This window comes from Planococcus citri, chromosome 1 (assembly GCF_950023065.1).
Source record: "Planococcus citri chromosome 1, ihPlaCitr1.1, whole genome shotgun sequence".
NCBI lineage: Eukaryota > Metazoa > Arthropoda > Insecta > Hemiptera > Pseudococcidae > Planococcus > Planococcus citri.
Genome location: NC_088677.1, coordinates 55555609 through 55577268, shown reverse-complemented (window position 1 = coordinate 55577268; position 21660 = coordinate 55555609). Strand labels below are relative to the sequence as shown.

Genomic DNA, 21660 nt, shown 5'->3' with positions numbered 1-21660 from the left:
TGACTACAAGCCTGACAAAATATAAATAAACATTTTCAGATAAAACTATATATTTTTTTCAAAAGAGGTATAAAAATGTACTCGGGCAAACAGTCTTCACTGAGTGGTCATTTACCGACATTTTCATATACGTTTTAAAAAATGGCCTTAAATGATTTGCTGCTATACCTTGGTTTGGTTGTATGAATAGGGTAGTGTTTAAACTATCTGGCAAAACTGAAAAATACTCTTTGCATGCGAACGGATATTTTATAATGAAATAAGAAGACAAAACTGAATTCTTACAATTTACTTACTGAATTTTAGAACTAAGTACGTTACATATTCGAATAAGTGTAATACGTATAAACTAAGTGACCAATCATTAATACATAAATGACCAACCCATCTTACTTCTTATTGTTAGTTCTTCTGTTTATTTTATTTACACTTTTGAACAAATTTTTGTAAAAATTATTTGAAGATAGGATGGAACTTGATTCCGAGGTTGATTATGAAGAAAGACATCATGTCTATGATATCGTCATACTGTGTGAAATAGGTACATAGATATTGAAATTTTTGATCCAATGAAAAGATAATAATATTGAATGTTGATTTTATATAAAGTGAAGATATATATTACCATATGATCGTCTGGTTTATCAGATTTACTAGTATCATCGGTATCTGTTTTCATACTGAGAATGAAAGGATTTTTCTAGAAATTTGAAATCACATTGTAACAAAACATAATGCATTGTGCAATGTGAGTAAGTTTATAATTATGCGTAAAACAAAATTAATCTAAAAAATGTTTATCATTCAATTCACATAACTAAATTCTATGATTCAATAAGTGAAAAATTCAAATTTTTCGTACCTGATTGGAGTGTTTCTTAGCCTCGTATTGTAATGTGGCGATGAATTTCAATGAGTGGAGAGGCGCATCTGGATCACAAAGGCCTTCGGCGTACAACATGACAGCAGGATACTTTAGACAATATGAAAATTAACTCAGTACAAGAGCTTCATTAGAATAACAGTGAAAATGATTAATATAAACGTACTTGCTTGTCACAACCTTCTGGAATTTTAATATTATGTAAAGGTGAGTACTTGTGCAAAAGAGGGAAAAATTTTGGATCAGTAGGCGAACCATACTCGCTTACTAATACCTTTTGTTGTGTAAATTTGTCAAATCGCAACATATCCAATGTTCTGTAATTAAATAGGCGGATATTAACTCAATTAGACTTAAATTTTGTCCCCTCCCCTCATGCTTTTGATCAGTTTTTTTTTTTTTTTTTTTTTTTTTTTAATAGAGTGAGTCGAGGTAAAGCAGTCATTCAAGTCTCTGAAACATTCAACTTGACACTCTGCGACCAAGCGTCCCATTCCATTTACGAAGCTGCAATTTAGTCGAGTACTTTTTTTTTATTCATGAGGTAGATACCAACCCTTCATCGACGTAAACGGCTCCAAACAAGTCGGGTCTTTGAGTAAGACAAGCACCTGCTAAAAGACCTCCGTTTGCACCTCCACCCTCAATAGCGAGTAGTTTGCTATTTGTGTACTTTTCTGCAATCAGATATTCAGCAGCGGCTATGAAATCGTCGAAAGAATTCTGTTTTTTCTCCATCATTCCGCCTTCATGCCATTTGTTGCCATATTCACTAAAGAACAGAAATTTCGATGAGAACGTGAGATTCTGTTCGTGTTGGAAAAGTAGGTAGCAAAATGGGTATAAAGAAGAAAACATCACTCTTACCCTCCACCTCGAATACTAGCTATGACGTGTATGCCGTCAAAATTACTGATGATTGCTGTAGAACTGGTGACAAAATAAGGGAACATACTTAAATCTAAATCACCCACTCCGAACATGTACGTGAAATTGTTTCCATCTTTTTTGAGGTCCTGAAAGTGTTGAAATTTCAAAAAAAAAAAAATTGTATACTTTAAGCTCTTTGCCAGAGCTCCGTCTCAGGCGATGTTGAGGCGTTATTTTTTAAAGCAATTATTAGTGTGCTTAACTGACTTATAGTTTTGGTTTGAAGATAACTAGATATATAGATACCTTTTTGTGAATGATAAACATGGGTATTTTAGTTCCGTCTTTACTAGAGTAAAATATTTGCTCCACGGTAAATTTCTCACGATCAAAATTTTTTACCTTAGCTTCATTTAAAATCTGAAAAAAAAAGAATTACACGACACAATAACACATGTTCTATTTCCAATGATGAATGATAGGTAGGTAATGAACCCTAACCTGAATAGATCAAAATATACAATACGTACTTCGAGATCGAATGATGCCTTAGATAAATCGCAGTGATAATTGATAGCAGGGGTGAGTGGTGATTTAAAGAGAAAAACTAGATGTGAAGATTTTCTATCGCAGTAACAGCTATCTTTTCCAACCATCCCAATGTCTAATTTGAATTCGTGGATCAGTTGACCAGATGTTAATCATGTAATTGTAGAACATTCTGTGGAGGAAAAACTTGAAAATTAGACTATCAACTCTCTTTTCAGGTGACTTATAGGCAATTCCGTTGGCTTTTTCTGATGCAAAAATTCCCTTCCAATGATTCTGTACTTTCCCATGATACCACAGCTGAATTAAAAAATTTGGGATGTGTTTTCGCTATACTCTTTGGAATCTGAGGACAGTCTGTTAGGATTACGTTTGACGTTTAAATGATTTCGTATTCCCCTTCCGAGTTGACATATTATTAGGAAAAGAGATTTTGAGGTCCCACTGGTCAAAAAAAAGTTTTCAAAACAGTAGAATAAAAATTACTTCCAACTCTGCGATTAATGAAATCTCACCTAAAGTGTTCACAGATTGATCAACATGCACACCTATTTGAAGATAGATACCCACGTTGACCTTTAAAAAATTGCCCTTATATGTAGGATTACAAAGGAGCCTACCTTAACGTCCCTTATGTAGCATAAGACCATGTATTTATCATGTGCTGCCAAAGCCCAATCTAATACATCTTTATCATGTGCAGGTACAAGATCTTTCCATGATTTGGGATCCTGCAGGTTTGTGATATCGATTGAAATTAATTTAAAATTCTCGGCTGTGTTATTGGTCCGAAAAATGAATTGGTGTTCGTTGTTGGCGACAAACTGTGAGAGAACAGTGTTTTCTTGAGTGAAGGTACGTGTTTAATAAACAAGCCAAGTAAATAGGTAGCTCATTTAAATCTCATACCCCATACCTCGTATTTTGCATCCATTTTTGTGATAATTGGTTTAAGTTCTAGTTTAGCCTTGATTCCTTGACTTATATCAACCAAGTATACCAAATTAGTGTAACCACAGCCTGTTGATGGCGTTATGATCAGATATTTTCCGCAGTTGCTTATGTGATATTCTCTGAAGAATAAAGTTAATATGATTCCATTTCCTAATACGTAGATGACTACGTACGAGTAAATGCTGATTAATAATCTATATTAAAAGAAACATACATATAGTACTCGGGATGATCTGGAAATTCAGCTACAACAAAGTCTTTACACTGGGTAGTTCCCATGAAGTGATAGTATAGTTTTTGTGGATCATCCGAAGTGTCCTCAGGATTCTTTCCTTTACCCGCTGTGACCTTCAATTTCAACAGATACGTTAAGGCGCGTTTCCTCTTTTTGATACGTACTTCAATTTTAAAATTATTTAACAGAAGTGTAAGGCTTACAATATAAAATATTCCCTTTTTGTCTGGTGACCATGCCATGTCCGAAGATGTGACATTTACCAACTTCTCGTTTAAAACCTCACCTATGTACAAATACAAAAGAAGTATTGACGAGATTACATAGAGAAAAATAGTTTAAATTTATAATGCTATTATTACAACCATTTCCTGTATTCTTGAAGTACATTTCACTCGCAGCTCCATCTGATTTACTATTGGTCACCAAGTACGCAAAAATTTCCCCATCATCGGTGAAAGAATAATAATCCATAATAAGAGAATCATCTCTGCTGAGGGTATTCAGGTCAAAAAATACTGTTCCCTCGTCTTTGACTGAATCTGATTTATAAATCACGCTGAAATGCAAGTTTATCAGATTCATGTTGCGTAGATATTTGTGGTATCGGTGCATCACTAGATACTACAGAAATATCTTGATTGAATTTTTTCTGAGGGTGTCCTGAACTCCATCGAAATTTAAGGAACTTCATTTTTTAAAATTTTTAAAAAAATTTAAAAATCGTTTATAGTTTAGGAAATGCTCAAAAATGGTTGTTGTTGAGTTAGGGAGGAGTGAAGAATTTGTACTGGCCCTATAGACAATAAGTACCTATGCAAATAAATAAATGAATGAATAAATAAGTCGTTCGTGAGAAGCCTTTTCCAAAAGTTGAATCCTTGAATTTTTTTACAATAATTATATGCTGGTAAAAATTCACTTTTGAACTGACACTTGTCTTATGTATTACCAGAGCGGCTCAGAATGCTTTTGTTTTGAAGTGTTGAGAGAATTGAATATTATAATTAATTAGGTACTTTAACTGGAGACTGGTTCGTTTTGTTTGAGACTAGGCGTGTAAAATTTTTAAGTTTCAAAAAATCCCATCTGCAGTTCAAAAATGAAAAGTTCTTAAATTGGAGGAGGAGGGGGTTCAGATATGTCCTATCAACCTATCAAGTTATTGTCATGTTTAGTTCAAGAAAGGAAAAAAAATGATGTCACTCGAATATGTATAAGCATTAAGCAAATATAGCTAAATGTTCTGAGAAAAGTCACTTACTACTGTGTTTGCGAGCCAGTATTTCGAAAAGTGAAGAAATATTTGCCTTTTTGAAAGGGACCCCAGACTGACGGATGATCTCTCAATTCTTTGTAGCGAGCTAGCAATTCAGCTCGAAACGGGCTTTTCCCCAAGTAGTCCTTGGTGAGATCATTCTCTTGTTTTATGAATTCCTTGGTTTCAGTAGAATTTAGATTTTCCATCCATCTGTACGGGTCCTTGATCTAAACATTCAGTGAATATTCATAGGTAAATTTACAGAACAAACCAAAAATTGCATTTATGATTTAAGGCGTTAATGTCACATACTTTGGTACATCCAGGGTATGTATCCTGGACTGATTCATCCCTTCTTGGAGAAGGATATTTGTCGGCAGGAATCTGTGGAAGTTATATTCAAATATGTAGAAACAATTCCTTAAATTGTTGTACTACGAGTATTAAGATAGTACTTACAAATGCAGTTGCTGCGGGGCAATTCGGAGGAGCGGGTGTTAGGGCAGGTGCAGGTGCAGGTGCAGGTGTAGGTCCATTGCAGTATATACTATCGATTATCAAAATCACCAAAATCTGCAGTACAGCGAATACTTTTCGACTCATTGTACACATATGTAGGTACTTGAGTATGAGCAAAAATTTTGCAAATAAGCCAAGTTGATACCACCTGTAGGGTGGCTTGTAATTGAAACGTGAAAGTTCAACTGAAAAATAATGTAAATGCTGGTTCTATTTGTACCAAAAAAAAACCTGGTGTGAAATGGAAGTAATATGAAAAACAAGTTGTAATTTATGATAGTGAAAAGTAAGTGCTTGAATTTAAAAAAAAATTATGATAAATTCTATGCAAACAAAACCCGTTCAAAAATTAGAAGTTGAATGCGAAACTTGTGTGATTTACATCTTTAATGCAGTTTGCAGTTTAAAAAACAGGTGAAAAAACATTTAATAACGGGAAAAACAGGCATTGCTATGTAATGATCAAAATGAAAAATAGTTTTAATATCAACGTACTTACGCATTACCATAAATCCACAGCTTCATAGAATTTAATTTTCGCTGAATAATTCGCTCGTTAATCATTTTGACACGAATTTTGTTCATATTATACATTTGATAAATAGGCAGGTGGTTGAAAAAAGACAATGAAAGGGCAAAAAGGCATAGGTGCTTTGTATTTTTTACCTGAAATTTTATTTGTTCTCATCAACATACTATGTACCTACCTACTACCTAGCTTATATTCAATTCTCGTTGATTCTCAAAAATAACTTCCCTTAGAATCAATCACGGCCTCCCGATTACTTTGTTGTCTCTTTCCATAGACCAGCATCGTAGAAAATTTCAGCTAACCATGGAAGAATTGGAGGTCCAAAGATTCTGAATTTTCCAAAATTGTGTAGGTAATTGTATGCACATCTAATGAAAAAAATCGAGTGCTTAATTATTGAGTGGGTAGGCTAATTTTTTTTTCAAGTTGAAGTTTGAAGACGATGAATTAATTATTTCACCTTAAATTGTGTTGGTACACGAACTGCTGAAGACAATGGTGATTTTGGGACGGAGGAGGCACTTCTTTTTGAATTCAAGGGTTAGAAATGTTTCCTAGGACTACCTTTTTAAGAAGAAGGTTGCTTCGGAGGCTCGGCCGGGGGGTGCAATAGATCCTTATGTGCTCCCCACTTGTATAAGTGAGAGAAAAAAATATGCATTACAGTGATTCGGTCAGGGAAAAAATCAGCACATTACATAGTTTTAAATTTTAGCAGACACTAACACACCTATACTCACTGATCCTTATGGATTTCGCATATAAATCAGAAAACCAAGAATAACGAACTGAATTGTAATCATTTATTGAATACTTCAACTTTGATTATGAAAGGGTTGGTCTAAAAATTTGCAAGTTCATTGCAAATGCAAAGAATAATTACACATATTATAGAGGGTGTCTGGTAAGTGGATGTCGAAATTTCAGATTTGGATATAATATGTATAATTGTATTACAAGTACATAACCGGGTACGACGTGAAAAAAAGAAACATTAGATGGACAGGTTGCGTATCTTTAAAATTTGAAGGGTAGCCGAACTTTGAAAAAAAATTGAGAAAAACGTATTTTTGGCAGGCATTTTCTCACGTTTTTGAAAAATTTAGACCGGCAAAATATTATTTCTCCACTCCTGTCTAAATTGGCCCTTTAAACGTGATTGTGGTTCAAATGTAGTATAGAAATGAGGTTTACCTAGATGATTAGTGACAAGTGGCAATACGTACTTACAATATTGTAATTAGTTCTTGTAATTATTGTCGAATAAGTTGAAAAAATTTTAATTTTTAACTACACAACCTCCAATTTTCTATTTGGGAAGCTGGAATTTTTTGTGGGAAGCTCCGTATAGATATCTCTGTAATCGATAAGATCTCTTGTAAGATTTTGGTAAAATTATTTGTAATGTACGATAAAATAAACCTCCAGATTTTAAATTTTTGGCAAAATGTTTGAAAATAGTATACATTGAAAATAATATAATGATGTGCATTGGAACCTACCAAGATGTGCATTCATATGCATGTCACGCCAAAATATTTAAAATTACTCATAAAAAATGCATTTTGCAATTTTATTTTTAGCGTAGAAAAATAAACAATTTCGCAGTGATTCAATTTAAACAACTTTTTAAAAATCATTATACCTAATATGTTTCAAGGCGATGATCATTTCATTAATTAACGGTTTTTGTGTTTTATTTTGTTGCAGGTGAGCACAAATTTTCGTCATAATAATAGTAGGAAAAAAACAAATGACTAATGAGTAAGTGAATTGTTCACAATTTTATTCGAAAATTGATCACATGCGTATTAGGTAGAACATGAAGAATAATGACGCCAAAATCATTCTAAATAGGTACCTCATTATTTTGAACAAAAACTTTGAATTCCCTCTTTAAAATATGTACTTGAATTTTTTTTTTTTTTATTTCCGACCTCCCTGTGGGATGGGAGTAACAACGTGTAGAAAACGAAGCAGATGAATGGTGCTGTAAAAAGTTTATATTTCGGAATCTATGTACTCTCTAAATTAAAACAGTCAAATTTCAATACCTAACAGTAGAATTTGACGACATTCTGATTTCTTAACGCGTTGGAGGTTCTTTACTCTTTACGTTCCCAAGTTCGGGAAACAAATTGCTTTGATGGGTGTAATAGAGTACCCTGGCCCAATTGACCAAATCACAAAAAAGTCGAGCTTTCAAAGAAAAATCATGTCGAAAAATGAAAGTTCTGAAAAAGCTCAAATCCTTCATTTCCAACAAAACAAAATGAATATAAATTAGATTTTTTTTTCAAAAATAATTTAACAACACGAGTAAAAAACATGAAACAAAACCACTTTTTGAATATATTTTTAAAGAATTAATGAGGAGAAAAATCGTAACAACGGTAGTAAAAAAGGTCGTCTAGCAGTTCACAAGTTGAGCAAAAATAAAAACTTGGTAAAAGAAATGCATTTGACCAAAAAATGAAAAAAAACCTATGTCGCTAAGAGAGGATTTTTCATCAAGTCATAAAATTTTGTAGGAAATTGGACCCAAATATGACATAAAATTTGGCCAAATTGCGAGCTTTGTCATGTCATATTTCGGCTCAATTTTCGACAAGATTTTAAGACTTGATAAAAAATCCTTTCTTAGCGATATAGATTTTTCTTTTCTTCATTCTTTAAACAAAGGAATTTCTGCCAACAAGATTTGATTCTCGCTGAATTTGTGAACTGCCAGATGACTTTTTTTCAATCCTGCTTTTTTGCATTTTTTCTAATTCATTTTTTACTTTTTTTTTTTTTTTTTTTTTAAAGAGTGTTTTTGTTAAATTTTTTTGACTCACGTTTTTGATCCATTTAAAAAAAAAAATTGCATATATTCAATTTTTTGTTGGAAATGTCACATTTGTGCTTTTTGGAAACTTTCGTTTTCCAACAAAACTGTTTATCGAAAGCTCAAATTAGTCAAATTTTCTATGATTTGGCCAATTAGGCAAGGCGCCCTATCACACTCGTCAAAGAAATTCAATTTGCTAACTCAAGAACCTAGAGAACCTCCAAAGAGTTAAAAACAGGAATTTTTGACTATGGGTTTCCAGTGAATAATTTACTAGACTGAACACTCGAAAGTGAATTATTTATGAATCGATCAGTCAAAAACTACTGTGGCCGGCAGCAGGCAGCAGTAAAAAAATTTTAGTCAACTGATTTTAGCAGTACTTTTTTACTTTTTATCCCAGTGACGACATTTTTCCTTCTTGAAAGTTGAAGCAGTGAAATCTGACTGTTTCAGATTTAGAGAAAATTATACAAAGCAATTAAAGCTAAAGTACATATCTATTCCCACCGCCATTTTAGAAATTATTAGTGTTGCGCATCCTACTGATGGCATATGGTCGAATGAAAATGAAGAATAAAGTAGTCATAGTATATTGCTAACAAAACCATTCAAATACATAGTAAAAAATGAATTTTATGCCACCCAGAACACGAAAAAAATTTAAAATGCCAGCAGATGTTCACGAATCATAACGTGATCAATTTTCCCTGAAACACGTGCAATTTTATGTACCTACTCGTATTTGCAGCGATACGCTTATGTAGGTTATAATTATGCTGCAGCGAACATTAAATGCTCGATATTCGCCATTATGTAAATCAACCAAACAAATAAACAAGTTGAATTATTGATGCCGTATAAAAAAGTACATATGGTGTAAAATCATCTCTACTTGATATACCTAATGCTTAAGTATGATTCAGAGTGTTCTGTTCGTCGTGTCGAATAATTCGACTGATGATGCAGCAATTAAATACACTCGAGTGTCCTTCAGTTGATTTAAAAACCATAGAATTTGGAGGGGCAACGCTAAACTTGATGACGTCCTGTTGCGGAATTTTGACAGAAGCCAGAAGAAAGGTCCTTTAAATTCGAACTGAAAAATTGAAGCAGCTAAAACTTTTGGAAAAATTTAAGTGATCATACCATCAATTTTTTCTGTTGAACTAAAATTGATAAGGCCCTTTTTAATGCTATTATATACAACGACCTGACGAGTTCAGTTGAAACTTTCTTTCGTATTTACTTCATAGCTCCACTTATTACTTATCTCTAGCTGTTTAAGTGCCTTCAAAGACAATACCTACATAGTATCATTAGAACACTCATTTTCTCGTCATATCCTTCAACTCGTTAGTGTCACTGTCGACACTTCCATAGGCACTTATCTCAAGATTTCAACCCAGTGGCATGAATATGATAACGTTACGATTAAAGAATAACCCAACTCAACAATTACCTAGTTATACATATTAATCGCGAAGCAGTAAAATTCGCGTACGAGTATCTTATAAGTTGATAATGGTGTTGTTAAAAAAGTACAACGTGATCAAAAACATTACGGTTGAACCCGCTCTGCTTTTTTATTTTCTGACATGTGCGTTGATGGACGTCTTGGACACGAATTTATACCTACAGAAAGCATGCAGATTCAACACCACTTCAGAGCCAAATCTCGATACACCTTGCGACGATGAAAAACAAGGAATCCTGTTCGTATCGTCCGTAAACGGCAGTTATAGATTTTGGGAGTACATGGTGATGTTGGCCTTGGTAACTTTATCTTTATCATGGAGCGATGTAGCTGGCAAACAGCGTAAAGTACTGATAATCTGGCCAATTATCGGTCTAGTCGTCCAGTCCATTAATGGTTCTTTGCAGTCGTATTTCTGGACCTGGTCCCCCTTAATGGGAGCATTGGTCGAAATGGCGAGTCAAGCGTTCAGTGGAGGTTTCCTCATGGTGTTTTTTGCTGCTCAGTTGTACATTTGCGATATAACTAGTCCGGTTGATCGAACTATGAGGACTGGTATTCTGTTATCGGTGACAAACATTTGTCATCCAATTGGTACAGGAGTTGCTGGATTTCTAATCAGAGGAATTGGGTTCTTTTATTCGTTCTCCTTGTGTGTATTGATGTCAGTGATCTCTCTTGTATGTGCTGTACTTTTCATCGACGATATTTCTGTACCAGTGGAGAATAAGGTTTCTATTTTGGGTGTATTCAATTTTACTCGGATCGTTGACAGTTTCAGAATAACGTTCAAGAAGAGCCTGGGGAAGAAAAGAATCGTGGTTTTGTTTTTGGTTTTGGTGCATATCGTTGTGCTGTTTTCTAATGAAGGTACGTGTTGGTAGGTTATATTTGAAATAAAAGTGTTTAAAAATGAAACTGCATAGTGTGTGGAGAAACTATAGTTTTCATTCCTAAATTCACGAAGTGAGAGTATCCAAATAGTGTTCTATGCACAACAGCCTTATCTGTCTTATTTGATTTTAGGAGAAAAGACCGTGTTTTATTTATGGGTCAGGTATAAATTCAAATGGGATGAGCGGATGTTTAGCGTTTACCAGTCTTATAAGATGGTCGGTATAATTGTAGGTAGGTAAAGGTATATACCTACTTACCCAATATAATGGTCGATGTGATGTGGTGGTGACTGTAACTCAAACTAGAGCATATCTATTTCATTTTAAATGCATTTAGCTTCCATTTTATTACAATGATTGTACAGCAGTGTCCCTATCAACTTTGATGGGTATAATCAATTCTAGGTACAATGTTTTGTTCTATTATACTGAGTAGAATATTGAAAATACATGATGGAATTATCGGCACATTTGCTGGGTTCTGGGATATGCTGGCAGCACTTTCTTACATATTCGCTACTGAATTATGGCATTTGTATTTAAGTAGGTATTTCACCAGCAATTACCAAATTACCTATACTTTGTGTAATCCTTGATCTCAACATTCGCATATGATTGTAGATGTTTTTCAAGTAACTTATATGTAACTGTTTAATTAGATTTCGGCTTAGGTATACTCGCTTACCTGGTTATTTTTATTTTTATTTTTTTTTAGTTCCTTTGCTGGATATATTCCATGGAACTGCGATCGCCATTTGTTTTTCTTTTCTGACTAAATTTTATGACAGTGACGAGTTTGGTGAGAATTCAGAATAGTCAAATTCTTAAAAATCTGTAAAATGTACTGAAATTACGAATTCTTTCCTCCAAATAGGTCGAATAAATGCTGTTTACATGTCGTTTACATTACTGGTTCCGTTTTGCTTGCCTGTGTATAATTTCATCTTTCAAAAAACTTTGGATACGTTTCCCTCAGCCATCTTTGTAGTCAGTGTAATAATTGATATTATCGTTTGCTTGCTTTATGAGTAAGTACAAATTTTAAATGTCCAAAGTGACGCTTTTAATCAAGTTAGGGATTTTAACAATGTAATTTTTGCTTTCAGAGGAGCTTATTTTTTGACGAAAAAATTTGAAAATGAACCTGAAGTTGAATCAAGGACGAATAAATCGGTGTGTGAGAACACTAGTGAAGCTGCAAAGAAAATTTAATGATAAATTGTCATACTTGCTTTGTAGAATTCTATTTGTGTGAGAGGCTGGTGATTCAATTACAATGTGTGGTGAAAACAGTTTTTCTGATTTTTATGAATTTAACACTAGCCCACCACATCCCCTAAATTTTTCTTTTTTTGGACAATGTTTGATAACACCATTATACTTTCTACTGGGTGTGCATGAAAGTTTTATGTTTCATTTTGCATGTTCAACGAATTGTCCATTCTTTCATTTAAACCAGAAAAATCATTGAAAAAGTAGGCCTGGACAATTTTCTCTTTGATTATAAAATAGGTAGGTAATGAATTTTCTGTGTTTTTTTTATTCGATTAAAAAATTACAATTTTCAATTTCGTATCCATCTTTTCGCTCAAATGTTTTCTTACAAAACTCCACACTTTCTCGAAAATTGAGAAAAATACTTCCAGTTAATCCCAACCTGACTGAGGAGAGAAATAAGGAAGAGGGTAACTTTTTCATATTTTGTATCTAAGCTGCATTATGTGATGAACTAATGATATTCAACTTATGCTACAAAATACTGTTTGAGTTGTCATGAGCAGATCAAGAGGAATTTCACAGTTTGGAAGGCCCTTGAAATACTTATAGATTTCAAGGTTTACATTATGTAGGTACCTAGTATTTCGTTAACAGAGGAATGGTTCAAACTTGATTCCCAGATTGATTACTATGAAGCACATCATATCTACGAGTTCAACAATCTGTTTCAAAGAAATAAAACCAAATTAAACTTAGTTAGCAAAGAGTTGAATCTTAAAAAATCTGTGAAGGTATGAATTACTTTTTTATCCATCGGTGTTCCGCATCCGTGGCCGGCATCTGTTTCAACCCTGATTATGAAAGGGTTTTTCTGAAAATTGAAAATTTCACGATGATAAGTCAAAAATGAAAAACAAATAGAGTGATGCACTATTATTTCAAAAATGAATAGTTCAACATTTGTCCACCACCTATTTTCATCCAAGCACATTAAATTGGTTATTGTAGGTAATTTTAAATAGTTTTGAAACATTTGTTATATTTTCACTTCAGTATGTATTGAGTAGGTAGTAGGTACCTATTATTTTAAACGGTTCTTTCATCTTACATTTTGGGAAATTTAATTTCCTTTAACTCAAATGTGTGTTGGTATTTTTGCCTGTAATGTGATGATTTTTTTTTCAAATTATACAAAATTTATCGAAAATTGAAAAAAAAAAAGCAATGGGACTCTCTCAAATTGTGAAGAAAGAGGTTTTCTGAGACCTGGGTTCAGTGTTCGATTTGTTTACTGCTGATTCTACTGGCTTCCCAGTATTTTAGATTTATGATTTTGGTTGCTTTTACCTGATTGGGATGTTTCTTAGCTTCATATTGTAATGTCGCAATGAACTTCAATGAGTGTAAAGGTGAAACTCGATCATCATGGTCAGAAGTTGTGAGCATAACAGCGGGGTACTACATACATAAAAAATATAAATCTGGAGGTTCGTAAAAAATTATAAAAATTATCATTGATAAAAAAAGATGATTGAACACACACGTACTTGCTGGTCACCATTTTCAGGGATTTTTATATTATGTAGAGGAGAGTATTTGTACAAAATGGGGAAGAATTTTGGATCGGATGGGGAACCATAATCAGTTTTCCAAGCGTGCCCAATTGTAAATTTATCAAATCTTAACAAATCCATCACACTGTAACCAAACTCAGTGAATTATCATCAGCTCCATATTTTTTCTAATGAAGTTTCTTTGAAAGCATACTAACCCTACATCAGCGACCACAGCAGCATATAAATCAGGTCTTTGGTTGAGACAAGCACCCATTAGAAGACCGCCGTTTGACCCTCCATTGATCACAAGCATTTTACTGTTGGTGTATTGTTCTGCGATCAGAAATTCAGCAGCGGCTTGAAAATCATCGAAACTGTTTTGTTTCTTCTCCAAACACCCATCTTGATGCCATTTTTCACCGTATTCTCTAAAGAAGAAACCAGTTAAACGAATTTTTAGATGGAAATGCGACATTTCATTTGAAGCATTAGACTATATTCTAACCCTCAAAAAAGTGATTCTGTAAATCAAATCGGGGGAGTGAAATGTTTTGCGCGGAAAGTAGGCTTACGGACGAGCTCTTGCTAAAAACCCAATGTCCCCAGCGCTGGACCCGCTTTTTTTCGAGATTGGGGCCCAAATGGGGCCGATTTTGGGTCCGTAAATCATTTGAGCGGAGTGTGGGGACATTGCATTTTTGGATAATGTTGGTATCGTAGATGAAAAATATGCAATGTCCCCAACCCCCCACCCGCTTAATTTAGGCTCACCCCCCTTTCAAAATTTTGACTTTCCAATAAAAATTCATTAAAATACGAGAAATCAACATTTTTGGATGAAATTTTGTATACTAACTAATGAAGGCATGAAGAAATCATATCCGCTGAGTTTTGGTTTTTGCAAGCCCCAGTTGGGGCTGCAGGAGCACCCCCACCCCCAATTTTGAAGTTGGGGCAAATCGTCGATGTTGGTGTCGTTTTCATATGAAACGACCATGCTGATGACGAATAATAAGTCAGATTTGAGACTACACCACTCAGTATTTGGAATGAGAAGATAATACATGTGAAAATGTAATGAAAAACTGAAGAAATTGTTAGTAGAATCTCAATGGTACCTACATTCTGCTCGAACAAGCTGTTGAAAGCGATTTTATGATAGATCCTCATTCTAGGCGCTATTACAAAGAAATTCAGCTCCTGTGACCTTTTATCATCTTCCCCCTTTTCCGAGGGTCCATCCAAAATATTACAAACTCGCGTATTGTCTTCCCTATGGCTCCCACAAAAAAATCCTATAATTTTGTTAGAGTGCTACCTACATGAGCACTTTTTTATTTTATCATAATTCAACTTGTCTGAAATGGAATTATACCTATAATAGATTTAGTCATTCTCCCGAATCCGAACTCCCGAACGAACATTTCCCGAATGGTATATTTCCTGAATTCTTTGTTTACTGAAATCCCAAAAATTTCTCTTTTAAAAAATTAGTGTCGACACTTTTTTATCTTCTGTTCAAAAAACTAGTTAATTTTCGAAATGAGATCTTTACACTCTTTGGAGGAACAAGAATTCGCAACTTTTTCAAAATACTTAAGTACAAAAAAATTTGTGAAAATGTAGTGACATATCGATTGTTACTAATTCGAAGGTAAGTAGGTATGTACCTACTAAGCTCGAAAATTTACTCATTTTTTCCGATCTGGTCCTTATGACCTCTCCCTCCTCCTTCACTAGAACGTAGATTTTCCCAAATATCTTCAATATAAGTATCCTCAAAAAATTGAAAAAATGACATGTGGGAACGTCATTTGTTTGGTTTCTGAGGATTTTGAGTTTGAATATTCACTAATTTTTTTTTCAAGTTGCAAGCTCTCTCCCCTCAATGCCCACCCACCTCACACATTTTGAAAAATGTGCAAGAAATTGGGAAATGGAGAAAAATGTCCAAAAGCTCACAAAAGCTCACAAAAGCTCACTGAGATAAAAATGAAAATAATTTTAGTTCTTATAGTGGTGTAAAAATTTTCAAGACTAAAGTCGAAACAATTTTTTTCTCGTTGAATTCTCAATCTTTAACCAAAAAATAGTTGCGGATCTCCCCCTTTGGACCGAATTTCGCTATCTTATTTTGCTCTCAAAGAACTCGCAAAAGAATCTTGAAAAGTGAGCATCAAAAAAATGCAAAAAACCAATGTTTTTCAAGCTACTTCTGTTCGTAGAAGGAAAACGCGAGTACCAATCGTTTCGATCTAACCGCCATTCAACTCCTGATGAAATTTACTTATAATAAATCATCTCTTGAAAAAAAAAAAAAAACAAAAATCCATTGTGAAAATGTCCGAACTCTGGAGGTTTATTAATTTCTTATTTTTCTCAAAATCACTCATACAGCCAAAATCTCATTCAAGGCGAGATACTGGCAGAAGTAGCTTGAAAAATGTTTATTATTTTTGGATTTTTTTTATCTCACTTTTAAGACTATTTTGCGAGTTTCTCGGGAGTAAAATGAGATAGAAAAATTCAGTCAAAAAGGGGAGTTCCGCAACTAAATTTCAATTATTTTGATGCCCCATTTATTGAATTTTGATTAAAGATTGAGAAATCAGCAAGAAAAAACGTGTTTTTCGGCTCTAGTCTAACAATTTTCACCCCACTGTAGTTTCCGCATATCCCGGACGAACCGTACGTCCTAGCAAAAATCAGATGACAGTAATGTGAAAGAGAATTCGATTCTCCACAATTACGTTGAAATGGAATTGAAATTAAATGTCGTAAGAAAATTTCACATAGTCAAAATTGTAGAGAATTTAATTCTCTTTCAGATTACTGACATCAGATTTTTGCTAAGATGCACAATTCGTTTGGTATATGCCAAAAACTACAAAACTAAAAAATTTCTTGTTTTTATTTCAGTGAGCTTTTGTAATTTTTTTTTTGGTTCGAACACATCGAAAATTTCTTGAAGGATAGGGCTTTCATCCACTACAATTTTTTGAAAAAATGTTTTCACAGTGTTCTTATATCGAGGTTTTGAAAAACATTGTAATGGTGAGATTTTGCCGATTTATGAAACTGACGTTATGTCTTGTTCACTAATTTGTTTTTTTCTTTGTTTTATGTTATCATTTTTTCGAATTTTGTATTCATTTGTATTTTTTCCATTCGTTGCTTTTTTGTTACCATTCAGCATTGTTCTTATTACAAATTCTACAAAATATTCCATCATTCGTTTCATTTTTGTTCAGTTTTTCATTGCATTTTCACATGTATTATCTTCTCATTCCAAATACTGAGTGGTGTAGTCTCAAATCTGACTTAATATTCGTCATCAGCATGGTCGTTTCATATCAAAACGACACCAACATCAACAATTTGCCCCAACTTCAAAAGTGGGGGTGGGGGTGCTCCTGCAGCCCCAACTGGGGCTTGCAAAAACCAAAACTCAGCGGATATGATTTCTTCATGCCTTCATTAGTTAGTATACAAAATTTCATCCAAAACTGTTGATTTCTCGTATTTTAATGAATTTTTATTGGAAAGTCAAAATTTTGAAAGGGGGGTGAGCCTAAATTAAGCGGGTGGGGGTTGGGGACATTGCATATTTTTCATCTACGATACCAACATTATCCAAAAATGCAATGTCCCCACACTCCGCTCAAATGATTTACGGACCCAAAATCGGCCCCATTTGGGCCCCAATCTCGAAAAAAAGCGGGTCCAGCGCTGGGGACATTGGGTTTTTAGCAAGAGCTCGTCCGTAAACCTACTTTCCGCGCAAAACATTTCACTCCCCCGATTTGATTTACAGAATCACTTTTTTGAGGGTTAGAATATAGTCTACATTGGTAACTGATTTTTTAAATCTGAAATACGAACCCTCCACCTCTGATATTTGCTGTGGCATGTATACCATCGAAATTACTCATGACTACTAAACGATGAATAGAGAAGTAAGGTAATGTGCTGCACCCAAATCCACCGTAACCATGCAAGAAAGCGAAATTATTACCATCTTTCTTGAGACCCTGAAACAAAATCCTTATGGTTGAGAATGGGTGACAAAATTTTGTAAGTATAAGGGTGGCAAATGATCGAAAATCATACCTTCTTATAGGCAATATACATGGGGACTTTGGTTCCATCTTTACTCTTGAAGAATACTTGTTCCACTGCGAATTTCTCACGATCAAAATTTTTCAACTTAATTTCATATACGATCTGAAAAAAAACAATGGACATCTCGTGAGTTACCTGCTTCATTCTTCTAGAAAATGGCTAATTAAAATATGTGTACCCTAAAAATATAATGAATGATACTTTTACTCACATCTAAATCAAAAGGTGGTTTCGATAAATCACAATGATAAGTGATACCAGGAGTAAGAAACGACGCAAAGTTGAAAAATACGTTGGAGGTTTTTCTGTCACAGCAAACATCAACGGAACCAACGTCAAATTTGAATCTTTTCAGCATCTCGCCGGTCATTATGTCATGAAAATAAACGACATCCTGCACAGAAAAGGTTAAAAAAATATATCTAGTACCTACGTTTTTTCATTTAACAAATCTTGAACATTTGGGTACCTTAACATCTTCAATGTAAGACAAAATTAGATATTTATCATGCGCTGCGGAAGCCCAATTCAAAGAATTATTTTTATTTTCGGGAATAAGGTCTTTCCATGTTTTGGGATCTGGGTTTGTAATATCGAAGGAAATTAATTTGTAATTATCGGCGTCTTTATTAGTTTGGAAAATGAATTCGTTGTCGTTGTTGGCAATAAACTACAAAATTAAATAACTGAAATAAATACCTAAAATGCACTAGATATCTTTAGCTAGGCAACCTGTAAACCACACTCACGTAATAATTTGCTTCCAATTTTGTGACAATTGGTTTCAGTTCGGGTTTGGCCACGATTCCATTACTTATATCCGCTACATATACCAAATTATTGTCACAGCCAGTTGATGAGGTGATAATTAAATATTTACCACAGTTGCTCACTTGGGCACCTCTTGAAATTAGATCCAAAAAAATGTAGTTTTACAGATTGAGAATTATTTGTTGGCTTATTATACCAAATTTATTATCGCTTAAGAAACTCTTACAAATAAAAATCAGGATTCTCTGGAAATTCCGCTATGAGAATATCTTCATTCTGCTCAGTTCCAAGCACGTGGTAGTATATTTTATGATTTTTACTAACCTTGTTTTCAGAACCATCGGTTTTCCCTTTTTGATCTCGAAAGCCCTAAAATTTCAACAGACATAGGGCATTGGGGTGACTTTTCTTTTTTGGTAATTCTTTGTGAATTGTTACTTGATTTAGTACGTTACCCCGTAGAATATCCCTTTTTCATCATTTGTCCATGGTAAACCTGAATATTTAACCATTTCCAACTTATCTTTGAAGTCAGTACCTATGAGAATGAAGTGAAAGAAATTAGTCATGAGTAATCATTAGGTAAAGCTTGAAAGATGCTAGGTATAACCTTTTTCCACATCCTTGAAGTACACCGTCATCCAATCAGAGCCGCTTATGCTGAGTGCATATGCGAAAAGTTTTCCATCATCGGTGAAAGTAATGGCACTTAATGAAACGGATCCATCTTTGCTGAGGGTATTCACATCGAGAAATACCTCACCTCCACCAGTCATTGAATCTGATTTATAGAGCACACTGAAACGAGTGTTTGCATTATGAACTGCAGCCCTGATAGTTCACTCAAATAACATTTGAGAGGAAAATTTGTAACCAATGAAAAAATTTTAAATTTTGAAGCGAGTAGGTACCAACTCAAATTTTATGAAAAAGGTATTTCTACTGACGAACATTTTTCGGTTGAGGAACAGAAAAGTCAAAATAGCACTCAAAAAATTTCACGTCCTGATTTTTTCTTGGGACTCACGATGAAAAAGTGAAAATCATGATAAATAACGAAGCTATGCAATCATCTGCGAGAAACGATCAGATGCGCCAGGAGTCAAAAAAACGGGATCGGTGTACACAACCTGTTGATGAAAGAGACTCAACTAATACGACGACTCGATCACTTACTCGTGATTCTGCGAACCATTATTCCGAAAACTGAAAAAATATTTTCCTTTTTGAAAAGTACACCAGGACTTTGGAAAATTATTTAATTCTTTGTAGCGAGTTTGCAATTCTGCACGGAATGGGCTTTTCTCCAAGTAAGGCTTGGTAATGGCCATTTGATCTTGAACGAATTGCCTTGTTTCGGGACAATCCGGATTTTCCAACCAGCGATACGGATCTTTGACCTTGAAATTATCCAGTGGTACACTTATTAGCTGTATAGGGAGGGACTATGTTGGAATGGTGAAAACATTGATGATACACTCACCTCGACACCACCGGGGTATGAATCTTGAACTGATTCATTCCTTGTAGCATTGGGATAACATTCAGAGGGAATCTGAAAACGTTAAGTTCAAATAAATCAAAAAATTTTCAACTGTGGTTGGACTTGGAAGAAGTAGGTATAATTAAAAGAATCGTATTTTCACTTCAGGTGACAGTGTTCTTCTCTACTTACTGCAACGAGTGTAATTGAGTTTGAAAACAGTCATCCTGAATTATACTTACGTAAGCAGCAGCTTTGGATGCCGGTATGGGACTATTTGCTGGTGCAGTAACATGTAGACAACTGCAGATTATATTCTTGATTATTAAAACTGTGAGAAAACCAAATGATTTTGCAGACACAGCCATGACACCTAGAATAACTTGATGATTTTCAATGCAAAAAAAAAAGGGCAACTTTTAAACCGACTAAACAAATATCTACAGCTCGCGATTCACACATGTATGATTAATTACAGAAAATAATTATTCCCGAAATCATCAAGATACACGCATTCAAACATCTAAATCTATACTTACATTTTGTCAAATAAATGATAAAAATAAATCCTGATGATCCATTGATTTATCTACACTAGTGTCACAAGTGTGTTCATATAAATTATTGAATATTGAATTCATCGTGTCGGAAATCAAAAGTTGGGCTGATATTGATACGTTATCTGTGTGCTGTGTTTGGGCAATTTCCTGGTCTACGAATTATCAAATTCACTGATGATAAGAATACTTTGAAGTCAGTAACTTTTGACTTGAAATGCTCAACATACTTACATATTTACTTTTGCGATGAATCCACTTTTACTAAACGTTTAGGGCAGCTGAAAATTAGATCCTGATTGTTGTACCTACCTAAGTCACGAATCTAAGGTGACGAGTTGGCATTTTTTAGCTGGCGGGTTTGCATTGGTTAAAAATGATTATTGATTGTACTTCCCTAAATGGTTTGAAGGTTTACTCTAGGGTTATTATAGAAATTGATTTTCAAATTTCCATCACAAGATGGCAGTTTTTAATAAAAAAAATTGGTGTACTAGAGGCCTATTTTTTTCAGTTTTGAAAGATCGAAGGCAGCTTAAAATTTGTTTTTGAGTTGTGTTTGATATAGGTACTTTTTTGGTGAACAAAATCTCATCTCGATCAGGATCGACGAATCATGAACGTTCTCTTCAAATTGAAAAAAATCGAAACCACCCGATTTATCCGAACGTTCTTTATTCATGCATCAGAATTTTTCTAAATAATCTTCTTTTCAAAAGAGAAAAAAATCGTTTGATCTCCCAAAACAATGTTGAACCCTTGTAATTGTATAGCCAGGGCCTCCCAAAGGTTAAAAAAAACGAACATACAAAATAAATACGCAGAGGAATAAATTGTTCAAACCTGTTTGATCACATCAGATATAATCACATCCGGACATTCCCTGAATCCAATTTGATCCAGACAGCTGTGATTAGATCTGTCTAGACTTGATCAGATTAGGGAGA

General features: G+C 34.2%; 3 protein-coding genes and 1 long non-coding RNA gene across 5 annotated transcripts; 1 reads left to right on the top strand and 3 right to left on the bottom strand.

The window, feature by feature from the left end:
• Positions 1-453: 453 nt before the first annotated feature.
• On the bottom strand, positions 454-2409 carry LOC135835347 (prolyl endopeptidase-like). Its single transcript, XM_065349561.1, has 8 exons — positions 2284-2409; positions 2156-2173; positions 1751-1899; positions 1440-1655; positions 1050-1200; positions 863-973; positions 626-700; positions 454-528 (listed from the first exon to the last, which is right to left on the bottom strand). Exons 1-8 carry the CDS (start codon positions 2407-2409, stop codon positions 454-456), a joined length of 921 nt encoding a protein of 306 aa, XP_065205633.1.
• Positions 2410-2936: 527 nt separating this feature from the next.
• LOC135842323 (uncharacterized) lies at positions 2937-3603 on the bottom strand. The gene is made up of 3 exons (XR_010558109.1): positions 3471-3603; positions 3219-3375; positions 2937-3126 (listed from the first exon to the last, which is right to left on the bottom strand). It is a non-coding gene; the product is annotated as an uncharacterized LOC135842323 (long non-coding RNA).
• Positions 3604-10081: 6478 nt separating this feature from the next.
• Positions 10082-12579, top strand: LOC135832909 (lysosomal proton-coupled steroid conjugate and bile acid symporter SLC46A3-like). The gene is made up of 6 exons (XM_065346449.1): positions 10082-10980; positions 11137-11238; positions 11412-11549; positions 11722-11805; positions 11881-12034; positions 12113-12579. Exons 1-6 carry the CDS (start codon positions 10158-10160, stop codon positions 12216-12218), a joined length of 1407 nt encoding a protein of 468 aa, XP_065202521.1. The 5' UTR covers positions 10082-10157; the 3' UTR covers positions 12219-12579.
• A 113-nt stretch (positions 12580-12692) lies between these two features.
• LOC135832908 (prolyl endopeptidase-like) lies at positions 12693-20842 on the bottom strand. 2 transcript variants are annotated; one of them, XM_065346448.1, is made up of 17 exons: positions 20696-20842; positions 20399-20529; positions 20157-20228; positions 19850-20073; positions 19284-19471; positions 19129-19211; positions 18900-19042; positions 18652-18805; positions 18372-18572; positions 18114-18296; positions 17891-18004; positions 17663-17811; positions 13996-14208; positions 13772-13922; positions 13572-13682; positions 13027-13095; positions 12693-12946 (listed from the first exon to the last, which is right to left on the bottom strand). In XM_065346448.1, the coding sequence occupies exons 2-17, from the start codon at positions 20522-20524 to the stop codon at positions 12872-12874; spliced, it is 2256 nt and encodes a 751-aa protein (XP_065202520.1). In that variant the 5' UTR covers positions 20525-20529; positions 20696-20842; the 3' UTR covers positions 12693-12871. The 2 variants fall into 2 exon arrangements, with proteins under 2 accessions (XP_065202520.1, XP_065202518.1); XM_065346446.1 differs by having other exon boundaries at positions 20399-20538; positions 20696-20838.
• Positions 20843-21660: the final 818 nt, after the last annotated feature.